Source organism: Papaver somniferum, chromosome 7 (genome assembly GCF_003573695.1).
Source record: "Papaver somniferum cultivar HN1 chromosome 7, ASM357369v1, whole genome shotgun sequence".
Taxonomy (NCBI): Eukaryota; Viridiplantae; Streptophyta; class Magnoliopsida; order Ranunculales; family Papaveraceae; genus Papaver; species Papaver somniferum.
In genome coordinates, this window is record NC_039364.1 from 23,002,251 (window position 1) to 23,025,617 (window position 23,367).

Below are 23,367 nucleotides of genomic sequence, written 5' to 3' on the forward strand. Positions count from 1 at the left end.
TCGCTTAATATTCAACAACCATTATTGAAAAAAAATACTGAACTTATGAAAAAAAAGAACAAATCTTAACTTACCAGAGGGTATATTACACAACCAACAACATTTTCTACGTCTGTTCTATTTGTCATTATCGAATCTAGTACATAGTCATGGAAGACTTCCGTCCAGCACACCTTGTTCATATCAAACACCATATACAAGTACTTTGCTGCGAGAGTCTGCCCACATTTGTTAGGGACAAATACTGAAACCAACAGAAACATTACGAAAAACTTGACAAAGTCATCCGCTCTGGTTTCATCATTTGCGGCTTCCAGCATACGCTTTTCAATATCGGTTTTTTTGTCTTTTTATTTCCAGCAAAATAATTAGCCACAAAGACGTTAACCTTTTTAACCATATCTTCATCAATGTCGTCTGCTTCTACATAATTCACCATTTGGAAACCAAAAGTCACAGCAAAATGTTCTGGAATTGTCCGCAAAATCATTTTCCTTGATCTTGCTAATTTGAAACAATACGGGAGCTTACCATCAAGTCTGTTTTCAATTGTACTTAAAAACATTATTACTGCTTTTGTCTTTTTGATGAGCTCATCTTTGCTCATTACGCCATCATAGAACGGCTCAAAGAAACGCCAGAAAGGACATGATTTAAGAGCTTTCAAATGCAGTTGCTTATTTTTTATCAACTCCTTAATTTTCACTGCTAGCTCGCACAAATGATGCAACGAGCACCTGTATGGTTCCTTATCTCCTTTTTTACCTATTGTGAAACCAAAATTAAACCATAAGAGAATAATAAATAATAATGATGAAACCATAAGACATAAACTTGTAATGATGAAACCATAAGCACGAACAAAGTGATGAAACCATAAGCATAATTGAAACTTGTATGAAACCATAAGATTACGTAACATAGCGCCAATCTCCACAGTTTGAATTCAAATCAACAGCCAATAACAACTCTAGAAGTAAACCAATAACTAAAAATGATGAAACCAATTTTGGGTTTCATTAAGAAACAGAAAATGATATCTGGTTTCATCGCAAATCTGTTACATCATTCTTGCAGACCTAAACCTAACAAATGAAAAGTGATGAAACCCAGAATTGTTTCATAAAAAAAAAACAGATTATACTTTGGTTTCATCAAATAAACAACAAATGAAATATGGTTTCATCAAATAGAAAAAAAAATATCTGGTTGCATCAAATATACAAACAATTGAAATCTGTTTTCATTTGGTTACATCAAACAAACTGAAACCTAAACCTAAACCAAAGAAACGATGTAACCAAATGAAAACAGAACCTAACCTAAGAAATGAAACCTAAAAGCAAACAGAAAACCAACCCATAAATCAAATGAAACCTAATAATCTTTTGAATTCAAACTCGAAATCAACTTGAAAGCAAGTTCGATTTCTTACCTTTAGGAGATGGTTTCGCTATTTTCTTTAGCTTTTCATCTTTCTTTTTCGCCTGTTGATTTTGTTTCTTCACCATTTGTGGTTGAAAAATTAGGTCAGATTTTGTAGCAGTGGTTGAAATACGCAACCTTAGAATAAGAGAAGAAGGTAAAATCGAGAAGATGATGACGAATACAGATTGATTTTGAACGATTTTGGCTTAGGGATGAGCAGATTGATTTTGAATGAATACAGGAGCGGATTGATTTTTAAAGAACATAATGATTTTGAACGAACAGGAGCGGAGATTTTAAGAAACTTTTTCCGTTAGTGGGTCGTTTTCTTTCTCAGTTTCTTTTGGGTTGAATTAGGGGAGGGTAGTTTAGACAGTTTATGATATTTGGGGTTTTTGTATCACTTTTATTTGGATGGGTTTTTTGTAGATGACTCGGTCTACAATATTTGACTTTATGTTAAGATTGGGTGGATTTCATAATAAGATTTCGCTATGGATTTTTTTTTGGAAAATACACGAAGAAAAGATATACCTGTTTTCCTTTTTTTTTCTTGTTGTGCGTTCTTCTTCAGAAGTTTGTCGTTCCATTTTGGGTTCTTAATAGATTAGCACCAAATGTATAGACGTATTTGTGTGATACTATGTATGGGACAGTAGCACTGCCAACCTTCTCTCATCTTTCTTTCTCCGTTGAGAACATTACTTCCCTCGTCCTCCTCTCTCTGATGTTCTATCATATATTAGTGTTGTCATTTAAATTCTACAAAACTACAAAACTTGACTACTGTCGATAAACTAATATATAGGGTTCTATTCACATCAAACTACTCCATGGATTGGATACGTTCATGATAATGTCGACTATGTACACACACTTACCTGATCACCATTATGCAGTCTCGACTATGTACACTACAAAAAACTTGAGCATTGGCAACCAAGCTAGTTTGGTTGCCGAATATGAGTTTTTAGTTGCCAAACACATTGGCAACTAATGGTAGTTGCGGAGCCTAAGTTACCGTATGGGGTGTTTCCAAATGTAAAGGCAATTACTAAAAATACATAGTTGTCATGGTTTCATTTGGCAACTTATGTTACAGGAGCCAAATACGTTACTTAGTTAAATGCAATTAATTAAAACCATAAAATTTTGCAGTTGTTCTAGAGTTGCCAAACATATTAACAACATAATCAGGGTCGAGATCGTCTGTGCCACTGCTTGTGTGTGCCCTATGTGCCATACCAATAGAAACACGCCACATCATTCCTCTCATTAACCATGACTAACTAAATAGATTTTCTATTTATACAACACTAATCGATTAGGAAAGATAATTAATTAGTTAAAGAAGATATTACAAATCCAAGAGAAAATACCGTGTTTCTATTGGTGTGGCACATAGGGCACACCCAAGCAGTGGCACAGACGATCTGGACCCACATAATCATCGTAGTTGTCAGTAACTTTCCACATAATATGGCAACTAAATTAAAATCCTGTTGTGGATTTATTTAGCAATTAATTTGGTGGTAGCAAAATACTATGATTTCATAATTTCAATAGGTATAGACAATTAAGTTGAAGTTGATTGATAGTTATCGAATCGTTAAACAATTAAATTTACTAGTTGGCATATGGTTCCCAAATCATTCCGCAACTGTGATATTGTAATTATCATTCCGCAACTGTGATATTGTAATTATTTTGGTTGTATGCATGGATGATATTGTAATTAATATTGTAATTAATATCACAATTAATTATTATATTTATATGGTAATTAATATCTTCATTTATCTTGTAATTAATATCGTAATTAAACTCAAATAATTATCATAATTAATATGGTAATGAAAATATCGTAATTAACCTCATAATTAGTTAATTACTATTTTTGATCATATCCTAATTAATAATTTTTTTGTATAATGTATGCATTGACAAAACAAATTAATAAAATATGTATTTCATTTCCAGAACCAAGAGTAAAAAGTCATAACACCTTGGATGCTTCAAAAAGCCATACTACACGTTATCATCCTCCCTACCCTAATATCCTAATACCAGAAAAAAACAAGAAAGAAAAAGAACACAAAACAAAACAAAATAAAATAGAAATTCATTCATCACTGGATGGCCCACTCCGAATTGGAATCCTCCACGTCAGTCTTTCAAATAAAGAAAATCATTCATCATCCATGGCACCTTCCACATTTCGATCCTCCATATCAGGATAGTCACGGATGTAGTTTTCATCCTCTAGGTCATCATAGTCATCCTCATCATTTTGACCTTCCACATCAAGATCCTCATCTCGCCCACTGACCTCTGCATCATCCTCCATTTCATCATCTGATACATCTGGTACAACCATGGAAGGATAATGTTTAGAAAAAAAACTATTAATTAGATCAGTAAGCCGACGTGTTTCTCTTCTCTGTAGCATGTTTTCTGTCTGTAGAGACTCAATTCTTCCATTCAACAATTGTATTTCTTTTTCCCTTAAATCAGCCAAACTCTTGTGAGTGTGAGAAGCTTCGCGACCACGTTTGTTAAGACTCCCACGTTGTTCATTATAGACAGTTTCATATATGTCAGATGGAGTTTTACTAGATTCTCCTCGCAGTGTTGCTTCTTTCATGTCCTCCATTGTTTTCTACATAAATTATAGATAGCTATACATGATCATATACTGTTGCAGAGATATATTTAGACACAAAATTCTAAGTATATTTGTAGTATGTCTTACTTTCATCTCCTGACATTTCGGTGGCAATTTTTTAGAACCATGGGTTTCTGAAAACAAAATCACTGCATCACAAGGCTTGTTCTCCGCAATCTTTGAAGCAGCAAGCAGTTGAAAACAAACCAAGTAAGTTAACACTACACGGTATATAAAACACGGATTCGAACCAACATCAATAGACAAAGAATGAGATACAATTAATGCATACCAAATCATATTCTACGCTGGAAAAACTTCTGTTGCCCGCACTATGATTAATTTCCTTTGCTTTAGCAGCCGCAGTCCCTCTGTCTGATTTTTTCTGTCATTTAAAATCCACCATCTGTTAGGTTAAGCAACTCTGCAGTGTATTCATAACATATATAGCTTGATATTTTAAACATTCTACACATACTACATGAGGCTCTTTCATGGAAAGTCAAAACTTCATTTTATTTGCGACAGTCTAAAACTAGGTATGCTACGCATATTTGAAAATAGAAGAACAGATAGGAAGTTCAAATGCATACCCTTGCGGAAAAGAACACACTCCTAACTAGAAACAATAAGTTTTCAAAGAAGCAATGAAATTGTATAAGGGGTGTATCACTAGGTGACATAAAATTGCATATGCTATCTAATTTTATGGTTATAATGTATCCACAAGTAAATTCAGAATCTAACACATAAGCAATGATAGTTTGATGAAAAGATCACATGTAACTGAATGTATATACCTTGAAATCTGGCGTGTCGAAAGTCTTGCACATATATATCCAATCCTCTTTGTTAATCTCCAGTTCAGAGGGTGGTTCGGAGGCCAAAGCTACCTCGTGACTACTAAGGTTTTGAATCTTTAGGTATGCTTTATGAATTTTGTGCCTATGCCTGTTATATGCATTCCTCATTATTTTCTTGATTGCTTCCTCTTGGTCTTCTCCAGTGCTAGACTTGATTGTAAAGTAGTCCTGGTTGAGAAAAAACTGATTAGCTGGGAGTTATAATTGACATTAAAACATTCGAATTATTGCTTTCACAAAAAATATTATTAAATTTGGAATAACACAGTGACTTCTAATACATACATAGAGATTTTTGATCACCCGCTGAATTTTTTCAGGAGGAATATCATCAAATGCATCGTAATTTTTTCAGGAGGAATACACCTCTGATGATGAGGATGAGTATGAATTTGATGATAATAACAACCGCGATGATATGGAATTTTAATAGTGGTGAGCATTATTTATCGAGATAATTTTCCTTTATGCTAATCATATAATTAGGCAGGACAAGCGTGTAAGCTATTTAATCATGTTCAATCTAGTTAAACATATGTTAAAAAAAGAAAACTAGGTTCTTTGAGTGTATTAGTGCGTGACCATTGTTCATTATTTCCAATAAAGTATTTAAGAATCACGTCAAATTTACATAAATTTGTTACTTATGGTCACGTCAAAAATTACAAGTCTTCGGTAACTTTGTAAAATTGGCCAAGAATTGGAATTTCAGATCACTCAAGATGATCATTTGAGAATTCACACACAAGATATTAACCAGAATCCTTATTCGTCCAATAGAAATCATAGCCTATGTATCACATGGATCGCCATCTCTGTACGTTCATTCTCACACGGATTGCCATCTCGTCCGTTCAATATAATCTTGGCACTACAATTTCCTTTGGCGCCCAAAAGTTCGGGTGATTGGAATATGGCGGCAACTTTCGCGGGCGAATTCTATTTTCGCGCCTTAAATTTGTGTCCCGCCCAAACAATTTGGGGAACAAACAAATAACGATACCAATACCCAAAATTGAAACCTGAAGTCTCTGAACACCCTTTATTTTTTTGGTATAGTCTAGATCGCTCTCTCTGTACGAAACTTTTACTTCACTTATGCGAACGACTTCAAATCTCTCTTCCTGCAGGAGAAACTTAAGAAAATTACAGTTGATGATATGTTGAGAAAAAGATGTAGGATTTCCACTTGATGGGGGAAGAAACGAAACACGAGAAAGTTTGATGGGAAAGTTATCAGAGAATTTGCCTTCTCTACTGACAGTTGCGTTTGACCTCAAGTTAAGTTTCTTACATTTCAAATGCTACTTACATATGTTTATGTGCTGTTTGAAAAAATTACTCTAAGAATTTTCTCTCAGATTTGGTTAAGCTAATTTTTGATGAACTCGATCTGTGCTGCAGATGGAGGTTAGATTTTTAATGAGATTGTTTGAAATAGGGATAACTTCAGAAAACAAAAGGTTAGAAACGAGATTGATTGCTTTTTCTCATAATTTATAAATAACCATCTCAAAACTGAAATTATAACTGAGATCTAGCTGATTTGGGGGTTTTCAATTGATTGGGTGTTTTCAACTGATTTGAGATTTTTAATTGATTGGGTGTAGTTTGTCTAATTTATTTAGCATGGTTTGCTTTCCTGTTGAAACTTAACTGGTGATGAGAGGCAACAACTGGTGTTCTTTCTTTAAATCTATTTTCTGAGCATATTGAGTAATTATTTACACAATACCTCTGCTTAATATGGTTTATGTTCTATTAATAATTAGAAGTCGTTGATCGGAGATTTTGCTTTCCTGTTCAAAATGCTTATATCCTATTGCACCGAGTACATTGACTCTGTACAACAGATTTTGGAGAAGAGAAAGCTGAATCAAACGTTACTATCAAACCACAGTACATTGCTTGACTTGCTTAAAACCCCTCATCTTGTAGACACATAAGTGTTCTTTTTTTCTTTTCATTTTGATTGAAATTTGCGTCATTCAGTAACTAGTGGAGACTGTATTGGACCAATTTTCAAGGACTCAAAGCTTCTTCTTGCTGTAGATGTGTCAGGAATTGAAATTACGACGAGGCCTGGATTTGGAAAATGAAGATGGTGTCTGAAGATATACTACTGCAGACCTTGTCAAAGAAAGTCATAGGTAACCTAAAAGAAAGAAAATTTCCTGGGTAGAGTAATGTGAAAATTTTGGACCTACCAGCTTCAAATGCCGCTGGTGCTTCTGTTCATGGGTTCGAGGACCAAATCTCTGAGGTAATTCTATTAGTATTTGCAGTTTGCTTAATTTGAGCGTAAACCCATGATAACACAATATGCTTTGTTCTCTGGCTTGAACTCAGCTTTCTCACACACTGCACTGTTCTTATTGCTATGGTTGAAGGTGAGGAGGTCAGCCGTTAATTCCTTGGGGAAGCTTATAGCTTTCGCTGTCCAATTTGCTAATGTTGCCTTCAGTTTGTTAATGGACATGTTGAATGACCATTCTATGGTTGTTCGGCTGCAAGCATTGGAGACAATGTATCATATGGCGACCTGTGATCGTCTGAAGGTGCAAGAGGCACACATGCATATGGTATTCCTCCTGTCCTTATATCTGTATAATACATTAAACCAAGGAGTGGATTAAACATAATACATGTATTTTCATTTCTGGATCACATCGTTGGAGCCACACATGTAACAAGAGAAGTTTTTTATTTTCAATAAGTTAGACCTATCAATTATCTCATATCTTAGACTTCGCCTATTTCACAGTTTCTTGGTACCCTGGTGGATACAAGTACCTTGATTAGGCGTGCAGCCAGAAAAGTCCTCCGCTTACTGAAACTGCCATTCATGAAGATTGTTAAATCCTCCATGAATGGCCTTCTTATTAACTTGGAGACTTATTCTGAGGTGTGTACAAAATTTTCTTGTAGTTTTATTCTGGTTGACACTTCATGGGCTCAAACAAATTTTAGTTGAAATTTCTTAAATGACAATAACACACATCGGTGCATGCCTTGGAAATTTTCCTGACAGTAGCTAATGTTTCGTGCAGGTCTTGATGATCTTCGAGATTGAACGAACAATGTCCAACCCAGCATACTGGAAATTTTCTCTTGTTGTGTTAATTTTTAAGAGCATAAATCCTATCACAGCTCCCTTTAGAGCATAGACATTTGGTTCCCTGTAATTGATTACCTCTCCCATAGCTCTTGCCTTGGTTGTCGATTAGATATACCACCTGTTAGGACTTTGTCTCGCCGTGAAAGTTGAGCTAAGAAACTATTCTGAAATTGGATACACACTTGGCACTCGGGAAGATATGATGATTCATTTTTTTAATCTTTGTACCTTTAAGAGTCTTTCAGGGCGCTCATTCCATGAACGATAATTTAACCCGAGCGCTAGAACAATCTGAATTACATATTTCATTGTTAAAACTTTTATTTTACGTCAATACCTTGATAGTGACTGCCATCTTAATTTCCTTCTCTACTGTCTGGTTAAGGAATCTCGAAAGGGATGATGAGTAGTAGTCATAATTCCTCTACTTAAAATCAACATTTTCTTGTTTTTAGAAAGACTGATCGATGCTGATTGCAAATCAAAGTGTTAAATATCTTTATTCAAATTCTTATTCAATTGATGGAAACTCAATGAAATTTTCAGAGGATACTCTTACATAGGTGGTGTTATTTAATGCTCAAACCTTTGACAATCGCAGTTGCGGGCTTTAGTTTCCGAAAATTTAAGCAACTAGTAAACTGGTTAATTGTCGAAGCTTAATTGCTGAAAGAGCGGTTTAGACAACTTATATATCCTTAGTTGGTGTTTTAAGTTGCTTAGATGTCTGAGGCCACTAGTGTATTTTATGTAGTTGCCATTTGTTTGTTGCTGAAGTGTTTGGAAACTAGTCCAAACCATAGTTGCGATTAACCTGTTGCCGACGTATACAAAAACTAGCAGTTGCCTTTGCTTAGTTTCGGAAACATTAGGCTACTAAAGCATTTCATATTGTTGGCATATGTTAGTTTCCAAAATGTTCAGAAACTAACAAAACTAATAGTTGTCATTAAATTATTGGCAAAGCATATAGGAACTACTAGTTGTCATTGACTAGTTCCAAAAACATTTGGCAACTAGCAGTTGCGAGATTTTAGTGGCCTTTGCTAGGATTTTTTGTAGTGGTACTTGTTAATGAATTGCAAAATGGTCACCATTATGTACAATTCAATCTCCTAAAAGTTTCCAACAGTAGCCACTGTATAGATATAAGAAACATTGATATATATATTTGCTCTCGTATACGATAGCTTACTCCATTTTAGTACTTCACCTATGTAAGTATTTGGGTGTTAGCAAGGGTTTGTTAATTAAAAAATTAGGGTTAAACGGGATGCGCATTGGAATGGTGACATAGGAAATTCTATCAAAGTTTATTTTAAATCCACCCAATATTGACAGGCAGTCAAATAGCCAAGACTAAGGTCAGCTTTCCCTTTAGTAAAAGTGGCTTCCCGTAACAATTATCATAAATTAGTGTACATTTAAGGGGGTGCAAAATGAATAAAAATGGATAAATTGGGTTAAAATATGAAAAATTGGGTTTGGAAACTAGATGGGCTAGATGGGCAATTGCACAACCACCCTTCCACGTGGCTCCGCCCCTGGACATAACTTATATGACAGACGGTAAAACAACTTCTTTTTATTTGGACCATCTTCAAATATCCGAAAACAGATGAAAGTAAGGTGTTGTTCGTTTCTGGATGTAGGTAAATTCGTCGGGAGAAAAGCGTCAGCACGATCCGATGGTAAACACGTCGGATCAGGTCATGATTTTGCGTAATTGGACAATAGCAGGAACAAGTATGCAGGAAGGAGTGGCCACGTCGCGACAGGAGAACAGTATAACGACATGACCCGACACTATTAAAGTGCCAAGGGCGAACATGCTACCAGTCGAGGAGGAGATCATCTTGGGACAAGACCATGATGACGCAGTACTAGGACATGTCATGCCTAGTCAGAGGAGATCAGAGAACTTGGTGGAAGGATGATCAATGACAGACACAGATGAGAACGAGACACTACACCTAGCGCGAGAGGAAAGACGACAGGCAAGGGAAAATAATGATCACCAATCTGCAATAGACCGTGAGGAAGAAGGTTTCGCCAGATCAGACAGGGAAAACACAGCTTATACGTGAAGGCCATCCAAATGACCCGTCAAGTCACGAGTGTACCGACACAACATTGGCTATAATCCTGGTCAGTGGATAGGCTAGGATACGGTTAAAAAACTGGCGGGTAGGAGTAGGGTATGTGCACTTCTAGGTAGGGTGGGTAGGATATGGCCTATACCCGCCACCCTACCCGTTTACTGGCGGTTAAGAAAATCTTTACCAGCCACCCTACCCGCCAAATAGTGGATAGAATAGGATACGGTTAAAAAACTGGCGGGTAGGGTAGGGTTAACGGGTATGGGTAGGGTATGTGCACCCCTATTCCTGACCAATCAGAGAAGATACGGAGAAATATTGAGGGCACTACAATAGAGGAATCTAACATTGGAGTAAGAGAACACCCGACTTCAGTACGAAAGAAGAATGACGCAATTACTAATGAACCGAAGAGAAATTAATGATGACACTCTGTCCCGAGCCGGGTACACTCCCGACCCACCTCGGAGATAAAGGATCGCACCCGATCAAAGGCATAACCCGACAGTAAGATATAGCCGAACTGAAGACACGACATCAGAAGAAGACTCAGACCAGAGAGGAGTGCATCCCGACACCGCAACAGAACAAAAGCTCAGACAATTAGAGATGATAGGGAAACTGTCAGGAGATGAGGAGGACGATAAGCTAGCCCAAGTAATGACTGAAGCAGAGAAGACTCCTTTTACTGAAGAACTGAAACGCGCAGATTTCCCACCAAAATGTACGCTCCCTGCATTCCCTTCCAGATTCGATGGAACAGGCGATGCAGTCTAGCATGTGAATATGTATAGAATGACGCTTCTGCAGTGGGTAGCAAATGACGTCGTTATTTGCAAGTTTTTCCCTCCAAACTTAGAAGGGGAAGCTAAGAATTAGTTTTACAAACTCCCGGAACATTTAATAGGAAGTTATGCAGCGCTGATAGAAATTTTCCTCGATACCTACATGCATAATAGTATAGCAAGAACCCAAATCAACAAACTATTTAGTCTCGCGAGACGATTTGAGGAACCATTAAGATTTTTGACCGTGAGGTGGAGAAAATTGTGCCGAGATCGGGAAGGTCCCAGTAGATCAACAAATGTTTGTATTCGAAAACTCTCTCGAGAAAAATGACTCGATCTCGATAGCAATGTACACGGAAAAACCCAATAAACAGGGCATCCTTTCCATACCCAATGCATACAATCAAGACTACCTAACATTCCTGGGAATCCCCTTTCCTCATTCTCCCTCAATATTTGTCTAACATTTTTCTCGGTTGGTTTTCGTAAATATGTTGGACCAAAATGATTAATCATTACTTCACAAAACAATGAAAGGTAGGTGAATGAAATTGTTTTACCCATACGAATGTACTCATCATTCACATCTGTTGGTTTCCCATAACCTAGAATCATTAAAGTCGGAGTAACTTTTTGTTCAGGACTATGATTAAATTGAGATTCTACTCGACAAAGCTCTTCAATAATCTTTTTCACCAGATGTCGAGGCATGCAAAATCGGCCTTGAAAATTTTGATCAGAGTACATACAATTGGGAAGAAAATATTCGTGCATAAGCTTCTGGTGGTAACATTCCCTCCCTCGATACGTATATCTTCTTGAGAATAATTCTTTTGGCTCTGGAACTCTAGGTATTTGGCCCAATATACGAGCATCAAAGTGCCGATTAGTTTATTATCTTCAGCTTCCTCATCGTCAATTTCTTGCTACCTCCTCTGATGCGTTTGTTGCTGTAATCTAAACCGATTCATACTAACATTCCTCGCTTCATTGGATCTCGCCATTGATGATTATGAAATTTAAAATTGCGGATACAAATACAGAAATTGGTGTATAAGTAGGTGTGAGTGATTTGAAGAAGTGTGTGAGCGTATATATAGGGGAAAATGGGGGAAAATAACCGTTATAAAATAGTTGTTGTGCGATATAGTGTCAAACGAGCGATATAATGAATAACGAACGATGGAACTTATGACGCCATCGATATTCACATTATCGCCAGCGCTTTAATGAATTTCATTAGTTAGAAACTCTGTCGCTCAGTGATTTTCTCATAGTGGCGCAACTCGTTTGCTATGCCACCTAATATGTCAAACAAGTTTCTTAATCATGTGCATCGGAATAGGTCTTGGCCACTTCCAAATATAATGGACAAATACCTCGGTCCAAGGGGTAAGCAAAAAGTCCGGAACCGTGGATTTCACCCGTATCCGTCCGCAAAATTACGGATGAAACCCAATTCGCAAGATCTATGGCCGGACACGGGTGAGATTCTCAAATCCGCATTTTTAGCGGTTGGAATTTGAAATCCACGGATTCACCCGCACCGTACGGGAAAATAAAGTGATACATTTCACACAAGTGCAGGCTGGATGTTCGAGCAGTATAGAATTCCAAACAGTGGAGTAGTACTCTCTTGCTTAGGCTGTTTCCTTGCATCTGGAACCCCACGTGTGTTTGGATATGGAGTGAGCAAAATGACTTTCTTTGCTCAATTCAAGGGCGGGCCTTGTTCTCCTTCAGTTTCCAAGCAGAAAAGAATCTTGCTGAATGTGAACAGAACTGAATCTTTGGAAGTGCGGATAGGCCTATGAAAATGTTGCTGCTTGACATCGCGTCGATATGGTATTTTGTCATCTGTTATGCGGATTATTGCTTTTTGCAATGTATTCAAGTGGCTGAAATTACATTATCAGTTTTTCCTAACCCCTAATATTTTAGTTCTACAAAAGTTCATCTTCTCTTTGGTCTATCAGCAGGCTGTAATTGCATCTTCTCTGCAACATTCAGTAGCGGTTTCAACTCTTTTTTTTCTCTTTTTTTTTTCCGATTAAATCCGTGATTAATCCGTATCCGGTCCGTATCACCCGTTGATCCGCGAATGTGAAATCCCCGGGTGATTGGGCCGGACACGGTTTGATTTTACAAAGCGCAACTTTGACGGATTGGACACGAGTGACCCCTAAGCCTCATTGGTCCGACCGTTGCACACCCGTAGGTCCAAGCATTCCTTTTCCCACAAAGGCCCAAAAGGGCCAAAACTAAAAGTTAGTAAACGCTCATTTGCATAAGGGATGTATTACGAAGCTTCGTAAAAATCCAAGGGCTTAATTAAAAGTTACACAAACGAGAGAAAGAAAGAGGGATCCCATCCCATTCAGCAAAACAGCAGAACAACAACGCAGAGGAGAGAAATTAAGGAAGAAAGAAAAGCATTAGATTTCCCGCGAATTTCTGTTTAGGGGAAAGATGATGTCGAGTGGTTACACCAGTATTGATAACCAGAAAGTTTCTGGTGGTGGTGGTGGATCTGTTCCTGTAAATCTCCTTCTCTCTAATTCTCACAGACACAAGAGTTTCTTCTTGCTCTAATCTTTGAGATCTCACTGACTATTTTATTTTATTTTAATTTTTGTAGGCAGTTCCAGATCCAGGGCATGTAACTGTAAAATTTGCAGGTTCGGATTTACTTTATTTATTTTTGGATTTGATTATGAATTTATGAGTTCAATTTTGTTGAATATAATTCGGGATTTTTTTGTGTGTAGAGTCGAGTCTTCAGTCATTTCCACCATCTGAAACTCAAGGGAAAATTTCTGGTGGTTACCGTCCTCCTCGTGATGCTGATGGTATTACTTTATCTCCTTTGTTGAATTTGAGAAATGCTCTTAGGTTAATGGTACAATTATTATGAATTTAAACTGAATTAGGGTTTTGAGGCTACTACTATCTGAGATCTATAGTTTAATGTTAGCCATTAAGCAATTTGTAAGTGATTACAAGTTGATTTCTCATTGATTTTTGACACGGTTACCATACTCAAACGTTTAGATCTTGTTTTTGGAGCTACGAAGTCATGTCATGTTTCTGTCACTGTAGATTTTTAGATTTGGTTTACTAATCTTAATAGTACTGCAACAGCTAAACACTTCATCATGTTGAAGAAAACTCTAAACAATGACGTTTCATATTCATGGTCTTGAATGGTGCTTTCTGTATAGGAATCAACCTAACGTAGTTGCATTCATCTTTAGTCGCTGAAGTAGAGCTTTTCTTCTTCTTGTGGTTTACATTTCTGTTGATATTTCTAACATGATTTTAACCAATGCAGATTCATTTTCGAAACCAGCTTCTGGTAGTAATAGTTCTGAAGAACAACAGCCAAGTGGTTGGCTACGAACATTCACGGTTGCTGCATACAAGCCATACTTTGATGTGGACACGTCTGATGTTTTAGAGAGGATCAAGGATTCACTATTTCCATTTAAAGGAAGCTTTAACGAAAAGACCAGCAGCAACCCAGACTTGTGAGTTGTTTTCTGTTTCTATCTTGCCTGACTTGAAGTCTAGCATAGTTGCATGCGACACTGTAAGGATAACTCTAGTGCTAGGATCCAATTCCATTAAAAAAAAATTTTTAGTAGTGGTAGATGCCGAGTTTAGTGTTCGCTAAGATTCAGTGTTTCCTGTCATGGGGAACATACATTCAAATTCTCTTGAAATATAAACCAAACTTGTTTTCTTCTGCAAGTTGATATATCTCCGTATCTTCTAATTGAGAAGCTTTAGATCAACTTAGTGACAGCTTTCATTTTGGTAAAGAAAGGGTTGCAAGCGGTTTAACATTGTAACTAGGGGTCACAGTTGCAAAGCCGAAAACAATGTTGCTGTTAAAGCAAAGCAGAAAATAATGTTGTTGTTAAAGATGGTTTTGTTAATAACTTAGAGGTTAATTTTTTTCTTTTGTGTGTGATTAAATTCGGAACAAAGGGGTTTGACCCTGTACGTTGTGAATTAGTCAAAAGAGGTTACAATGATCAAAATGTAATGCTAGTATTAATTTTCAGGCTCTCTTCTAAGAGAACTATTCTCAGGTTACATTTTCTACCTAGCTAGTTTGAGACTTATTATTAAAAGACAGAATAAGATATGTTGTAGTAATTTTAAAAACCTTTTATCCATATATTTTTATAATGGCCCGCTAATTAATTAGCGGGTCATTTAACGGGTAAATTAGAAAGATTAATTGATGCCAAGTAATTAATCATGTGTAGATAAACCATTACAAAAATATGTGGATAAGGGGTTTTTTAAATTATTTAAGAATACCAAATTTTGTCTTTTAGTGATAGGCCTCAAACTAGTTGGGATAATTTAGAAGGTCCAAGTTCTCGCTATGGCTGATCCAGTTCTCGCTATAGCTGATCAAAATGTACTTTTGGGTTGTTTTGTTGTTATTCAACTAGCAATTAGCAAACCCGCTTCAATAAACAGTTAAGCAGTAATTACTTTTAACCCTTTTTATAACAGTATAACCTACGTTTTAGAATCTAGCACCTTTTATGTAAGCTTCTCTTTAGAACTCCATTTCATTTATCTCATTGACTGGACCTTGTCCTCATCTTCTTGTCGTTGGATTTAAACTGCTTTTTATCTTGGAAGTAAATATAAAACAGTATCTCCATCTTCTCCATCTTCTAAACCCGTTAGTAGTAGAAGCAAGTGAACCTCCTCTGGAAGTAGGTCTATTAGAAAGGATGTTAAACCCTCTGACTCGCTTGTATGCCTGAGACAGCACTTAGTGGAATAGGGTTCTTTGATAGAGTTTTTCAGAGTATTATGAACATTGGCTCTCGTAGTGTTTCACTTATCCAAATTTTTTGTAAAGAAAAATAAATAAATGAATAGTTGATGATGCTGCCATGGTGGTGTTGATATTAATGATGTTGGCTTGGGACAGTCGTGATAATAATGACACCATTTGTCGTTATAGAGTTAGTGGTGTAGCAAAGGTTACCAAGGGCCAAGGGGGGGTTACAAAAGAAAAAGATTGAATATATAAGGTTGACCAAAGGCTTAACCAAATTGGTTACTATCTATCGAAAAAAACTTTTTAACAGTTAAATTTGTAAGAATTTGACTGAGGCTAAACTAACTACGAAATATATGGGTACAGGTAAGCAATTGGCAAATCAAAAACATAAGTAAAAGTAAAATTTCGGATTTCTTTTTTTTCCTATGTTTTTGTTTTTGGCCGTCTTGTCTCATTGAGCAGTGATAGTTACTTGTCATAAATACTGTATGCTCCAAGTTGTTAAAATCATTCTCCTTTTTTTTTATTTCTTTGTAAGTATGCTTTTATACAATCATACCAAACTTATCACTTGAAACTCTGAGCAGGTACGGGCCTTTCTGGATATGCACCACTTTAATATTTGTGGCAGCAGCCATTGGGACATTCGTTACGTATGTGGCACACAAGGTCCAGAAGAAAGAGTGGGATTACGATATAAACATGGTTACATGGTCAGCTGGCTTGTTTTATGGGTACTCCATGGTTGTTCCTCTTGGATTGTACATCATCCTTAAATACTTCTCCGCACCATCTGGCCTGGTTCAGCTTTGGTGTTTATATGGATACTCCCTTTTTGTTTTCATTCCTGCCTCGGTAAGCCCCCTTTCATATCTTTAATTTATCCGTATAATTAGTTCAGGATTTGTCTTCCTTGTAAACAAATCCTGTAGTTTCAGAACTGATAATTTATTCCATCTCAATTTTGTCTCAACTCCACATACTAACTTACTCCATTCTTAATACATTTCAGTGTCTGTCAATCATTCCCTATGAAATAGTTAGATGGGCAGTTGTAGGTGTTGCAGGATTCATGTCAGCAACTTTCGTTGCACTTAATCTTCGTGCTCATATCACTTCAGCTGGTGAGAGGTGGTTCTTGATTGTCGCTGGAATCTTTCTATTGCAGCTAGGCCTGGCTGTGGTATTAAAGATGTACTTGTTCACCGTTACAGTATAACAGATAACAGATTCGGACTTGTTCCACCGTCAGTATAACAGACACAGTTTCCGATCCTTCGGAAAGCCACCAAAAGTAAAATGAGAGCTTTCTACGTTCTGTCTCATAATTGATTTTTGACTGTTCAAGGTATTATAATAGAAAATGTAATTTCAACCTCTTATATTCAATTTTTGATAAATATTATTAGCTTCCATGACTCTGTGATGAACCCATTGTGGAAATATAGTGTACTGTTGTCTTTGAAGCCTAACATCTGAAAAAGATTTCCAGATGGAGAGCTTGAGCATCCCCATTGATTTGTCAACCTTGAACCACTGCACAACCTGCACCACCGGTTCTAGGTGCTGCCATTGCCACTGCCACAGCATCAGATTTTCGATGATAACTGTAGCTCCTCCATTAACATGTACGTCCAAAACCACCAAACCTTGCTCCACTTTTTGTCAGGCAGCAGAGAAACAGTATACAACCGTCAATCTCTTTGGACCCACAGGAAAGTCTCACATCATCTACTCAAATTTGTTGACCTAACGAAAATAAGAAGTTGACCTAAAAAAGGAATTATCTCATTATCTTTTACCTTCCGGTAACGAAATCAATTTATGGTATTAATTCTAAAGTACGGTACCCCACTAAATCAATATACGCATACGTGTCGTATACTCATTGGCTAATACACTTGGGAAAACTTAAATAAATTTTTCATATTTCGCCTTAAATAAACAAAATTTCTTCATTTATTCAATTGCATGCCTTATTCGTGTCTGCAGTAGAAACAGAGTATCTCTACAGAAAGCTAAAATAGAGAAACGTTTCTCTCTGCAAAATCTTATTCTGGGTCTTCTTTCTTCGTTTTTTTGTTTTTTTTGGTGAGTATGGGGAGAAGAAGGAATTCACCAGTGAATGAATTGTTTGGATGGATAAGAAAACAATCAATGAAAGTGAAGATATTCTTAGGAGTGATTACTGCAATATTGTCATTAGTTGGTTTGAAATACTCGGTGAAAGATCATAACCATTTCTTTGTTGCTTCTGAAGCTGTTCATGCTGCTGGGATTTTTGTTTTGGTTTATAAACTCATCACTAAAAAGACTTGTTCAGGTATATTTCTCAATTTTGTTTAATTTTAATTCAGCTTATTTGGGTTTGATTTTTATTTATTTTTTTTTTGCTGAATTTATTATTAGATTAATTTTGATAGAGATTTCAGTTTCTGCTTATGCAATATTTTGGTGGTTTAAACTTCTCTTCTCAAGCATTTATTGTATGTGATTCAGTTTTTTTTTTTTTTTTTTTTTTCTCTTTTTTTTGTTGTTGTTGTTTCTTTGTTCTGACCGGTGGTGTACATAAATCCTGCATGTATGATTTTTGTTTTCAAAGATTTTACTCAACCTTGTCGTATGCATGATCCTTGTAGCAATTTTAAGATTGGATGGGTGTCCATAAAAGTAGCTAGGGTCACTATAAGTAGCTAATTAATCAAGTTTATAATGATCTTAGGTCACCCGAGTCATGTTCTGGACGGGATACTCACTAATTTAACATAGTGCTAGTTCATCTGTGGTGATACCCAACAGAGGATAATCCAAGCACCAGGGGGATTTCAGATATTAATCCCACATGAAGAAAAGAAATCTAGTCTATGGTGATCCTAGTCCACTTGATGGCTAATTGTCAATTAAGAGTTGGATGCTCACGATCACAGGCTTAACTTGTTGGGGTTGCATACTGTGTAGTCTCTGTGGGTCTAAACTTTTGGCATAAAGCGAATTTCGTGGCACTCTTGATCTTAAGACTTGAGCTTTGCTCAACTATGCACAACATTGTTGTGCATCCTTTGCGGTGCATGACTGGTCTGGTCTGTGTGATGTTTTCTTTACTGCTTTACACTACAGTTAATGTTCGTACTGACTTTTATTAGACACCACACATTTGAACCGCATTATACTTTGACTTCTTCTTGTTTTTTTTTTCTTCATGGTAGATTTTATTGGTATATTTAAATTATCAACTACTTTCAAGTGATGAGCTGTATTTTAAATTTCTAACTGTTTGATGTTTCTTAGGTCTGTCATTGAAGTCTCAAGAGCTCACGGCTCTGTTCCTTGCTGTAAGATTTTACTGCAGTTTTGTCATGGAGGGAGATATTCATACGGTGCTTGATTTCCTGACACTCGTTGCCACAGTTTGGGTCATATACATGATTAGATTCAAATTGAACTCTACCTACATCGAGGAACTTGACAACTTTCCAATGTACTATTTGGTAAAGAATTATCTACCATCAATCTTCCCTTAGTTTAGTTTTTGTGTCATCATACTTAAACTAAACACTCGAACAAAAAGAAAAAATGGGTTGATCTTACTCACCGTATTTCCAAACTCGAGACGGAGAGACGGGTCAATTGACTGATTTCAATCAATCTGAATGTGTGCTAGCGCACTCAATTCTGTTGTTGAATTACCTGATATGCAGTCAATTGGTTACTTACATTGTCGGATGGGTAATTTACCGCAGATTGGTTTAAGTTCCTGGATTGAGTATCAAATTAAAAAGAATGGAACTGATTTTTTAATATCCAAAATTTTATTGTTCTTAAATCTTAAATTGCTATGTGGATCAACAAATTTGGTTCCTTACCTCAATGGTGCCAATGAGGTCAAAATGAAAGACGTTCTAATGAACAATCTTTACACGAAAGATGCATGTAGCCTGCTGTAGTACACAGCTTTTGGTTTCTCTTTATATAAAAACTTTTTGTTTCTGCAGGTGATTCCCTGTGCTATCCTTTCCATATTCATTCATCCAAGTACTCATCATAATGCCATCAATAGAATGTGTTGGGCATTCAGCGTCTTCTTGGAATCTGTTTCTGTTCTGCCTCAGCTTCGTCTGATGCAAAATGCAAAGGTACAAATTTTATTCTATTACTTTTGCTATGTCATTAGCTTTGATCGCAATATTTCTGTTGGTGTGCTGTATTTCGTACATTATTCCTTCATAAAAAGGAGAAACAAATACAAATCTTGATTGCTTAACTGTGCTTTTCAGATGGTTGAGCCATTTACTGCACACTACGTTTTTGCTTTGGGTATTGCAAGGTTTTTGGGTTGTGCTCATTGGATCATCCAGGTGAGATATAAATACTTTACTTAGAGTGTGGTTAATTTGCATGATATACATTAGTTCTGTAGCTATTTTAATTGGGAATTTTGAGAAAAGGCTTCAGTTTCCTTTCCTATTCTTGCCACCCAAGTATTATAGTCGTTAGATAAGAAAAATGATGTTCATCCCCACCTGACAGCGCCCGTGAATAACACCATTGAGACAAACAAAACATCCTATCTACACACTTTTGAGGCCTACTGCAGCAGTGCTTGAAATTATTTCACCGTAAATGGCTGTGGGGCACTATGCTGGTCGAAACACTGGGTGAATAGCAGGGTTCTTTTATATGCTCATCGCTACTTAGTTTAAATTGGTTGGCTCACCAGTATTTGCAAACTTTGGTGAAACTGTGTTGACGAACTGAGATTGGTAAACCGAAGCTATCATTGTTCTTAGTTTTTCCTCAACTCCAAATGCAAGTTCACCTCAAACAGATGCTATATAACAAAAAATAAAGTGAATTCTTAGACAAAGTAGTTAGTTTGATACTTTCTATTTAAGAATATACGTCCAATCCATGTGGTTTACATCGCGTTAATGTTTCTATTGGTTACAACTTAGACATGTCAAAACGTCTAACCTCAAGTCATAACAAGACCTGTCATATTAGAGTAGCTTAATTATGTTTGAAAGATGCTTTTGAATTTACACCTAAAATTATTTATTTCTGTTTGGCTTATGTTGGATCACATTATATGCTCAGGTTATTGAGACTAGAGGGGCATACTTATTCGTCCGTACTGGAGTTCTTTGGATACCAGTAGTTCTGGTTTCAGAAATCGTTCAGACTTTTATCTTGGCCGACTTTTGTTACTACTATGTCAAGAGGTAGAGATACATTCCTTCCCAAATCTGTCATTCTGATTCACTTTCTGATTAACCCCAACTTCATTTTTATTCCGAACTTGTGTCTATCTTTTTTGCAGTGTTATGGAAGGTCAACTACTGGTCAGACTTCCTTGTCCTGTCTAGAGGAAGTTCAATCATGTCAAATGTAGACATATTGAGTAATTTTAGTTTTAACTAACACTAGCTTTGAAGCTTAATTTAATTGCTTAGTTCAATGAAACGCAACTTATAATCCCAGTTTTATAGTTCAAATTCTGAACATAATGTTGTGTTTTCTCTTTGCGGCTCTGCTTGTGTTCTATTTGAGAGATTTTTAAATGGTGATTATGTGTAACAATCTTGTTTTATGCACCCTTCAAATTCTAATATTGTGTCAGAGCCAAAGTCTATGTTCGCAATAGGTTGTTTTCTGTATGTTTTTACTTTGAACATATGAATCTAGATAAAATATGACAAATATGATTATTTTTTTTTGCACTGCACCATATTAGAATTAGCAATACAGCGTAATTTTATCTGTTTTCTAGTGTTTTTTGCATCCAACAAGATAATGAGTTTGCTTGCACGCTTTAAAATTTTGCACTAGTGTCTGTTTCTGTATTTTGAAAAGGATTCCAGAGTTGATTATGTATGCAAGGGTAACATCTGCTGTATTAGTCTTTTTTTTATCTTTGCGTAAATTTATATACTTCTTCTTTTACTGGACTTTAGTGCAAGATCGGTTAACTCCTTCGACCAATGAATCAATCTGTCTCCAGTAGCTAACCTCCCTATTTGGTGGTTATGCGTTCCCTTTTAGCAAAAGACATTTCCAGTTTTACTTTGTACCATAGTTCCCTTTTGGCCTTAACAAAACCTGTTAGGGAACTTGCAATAATATTAACAAACACTTGCAATGGCAAGCTATCCATGTAAACTATTTTGCTTCATAAAAGTTGACTTTTCTGCTTCTAAAAGTCGTTCTGTAATAATATTAACAAACTGCTATTAAAAACCGTTCTGAAACCGAACTGATTTCTGACTTTTCGGTTTCCGGAAATTGAAAAGTAACTTCTAAATTGAAATCCTAGTATACTAGATAGCGTGTTTGGATATCAGAAGTCACAAGCAAAACTATTTTGCTTCATATAAAATTAACTTTTAAAGAAAATCGTTTCGAAATTCTCCGTCCAAACAGACTTCTTGACTTTATACATCAAGAAGTAAAAAAAAAAACTACTTCAAAACGGCCATCCAAAGTCAAGGTTCCAACTTCCAAGCAACAAACAATTATAATTGGATCAACTAGTACTGAGCCCAGCCTTTTCAAATTTGATTGTTGTTCTTCTTCGAGCTCCTTTTCATTTTGCAATCGTGATACGCGCCATCCCACGCGCCCAGGTGTAAGCACTAAAATGAAGGTTATTATTGGGACGTCACATTCCATTAGAGGAACGTTACCTAATAGGACAAAAACGGGTTACCCATAAGTAATATCAAAAATTTCTTATCTCAAATAATTTTGTAATGACTAAACAACTCTTATTTAGTTAATTTTAATTTAATTTAATTAGATAAAAATTAAATTAACGAATTTTGTTGTATACTTGGTGAATTCTAGGACAAAGTTTTTGTGTGAAGAAAAACTGACCGTAAAATAAACTTCTACGGTTGGAAATAATTCAAACCTGGATGTAAAAACACTTCTACGGTTGGAAATAATCCAAACCTATACGTAAAATCAGATTCTACGGTTGGAATTAAAAGGAACCTGGACGTAAAATGAGCTTCTACGGTTGGAACTAATTCAAACCTGGACGTAAAACTACATGCAAATAAAATTCTACGGTTGGAATTAATCCAAACATGGACGTAAAATCACTTCTACCATTGGAACTTAAAGAAAACTGGACGTAAAATCGGATTCTACGGTTGGAATTAAAAGAAACCTGGACGTAAAATGAGCTTCTACGGTTGGAACTAATCCAAACCTGGACGTAAAATTACATGCAAATAAAATTCTACGGTTGGAATTAAAAGAAACCTGGACGTAAAATCACTCTTAGTTAAAAGTAGGGCTGCACAACGGGTAGGGTGGGTAGGATATGGCCTATACCCGCCACCCTACCCGTTTACTGGCGGTTAAGAAAATCTTTACCCGCAACCCTACCCGCCAAATAATGGATAGGGTAAGATACGGTTAAAAAACTGGCGGGTAGGGTAGGGTTGGCGGGTATGGGTAGGGTATGTGCACCCCTAGGTAGGGTGGGTAGGATATGGCCTATACCCGCCACCCTACCCGTTTACTGGCGGTTAAGAAAATCTTTACCCGCCACCCTACCCGCCAAATAGTGGATAGGGTAGGATACGGTTA

General features: G+C 36.4%; 2 protein-coding genes across 2 annotated transcripts; both read left to right on the forward strand.

Moving 5' to 3' along the window:
• The first annotated feature begins 13,304 nt into the window (after positions 1 to 13,304).
• LOC113296696 (protein YIPF1 homolog) lies at positions 13,305 to 17,240 on the forward strand. The gene is made up of 6 exons (XM_026545012.1): positions 13,305 to 13,499; positions 13,600 to 13,639; positions 13,730 to 13,810; positions 14,293 to 14,488; positions 16,362 to 16,629; positions 16,787 to 17,240. Exons 1-6 carry the CDS (start codon positions 13,431 to 13,433, stop codon positions 16,991 to 16,993), a joined length of 861 nt encoding a protein of 286 aa, XP_026400797.1. The 5' UTR covers positions 13,305 to 13,430; the 3' UTR covers positions 16,994 to 17,240.
• Positions 17,241 to 17,754: 514 nt separating this feature from the next.
• LOC113300591 (putative ER lumen protein-retaining receptor C28H8.4) lies at positions 17,755 to 21,348 on the forward strand. The gene is made up of 6 exons (XM_026549794.1): positions 17,755 to 18,097; positions 19,063 to 19,262; positions 19,767 to 19,907; positions 20,049 to 20,129; positions 20,869 to 20,993; positions 21,092 to 21,348. The coding sequence occupies exons 1-6, from the start codon at positions 17,872 to 17,874 to the stop codon at positions 21,135 to 21,137; spliced, it is 819 nt and encodes a 272-aa protein (XP_026405579.1). The 5' UTR covers positions 17,755 to 17,871; the 3' UTR covers positions 21,138 to 21,348.
• Positions 21,349 to 23,367: the final 2,019 nt, after the last annotated feature.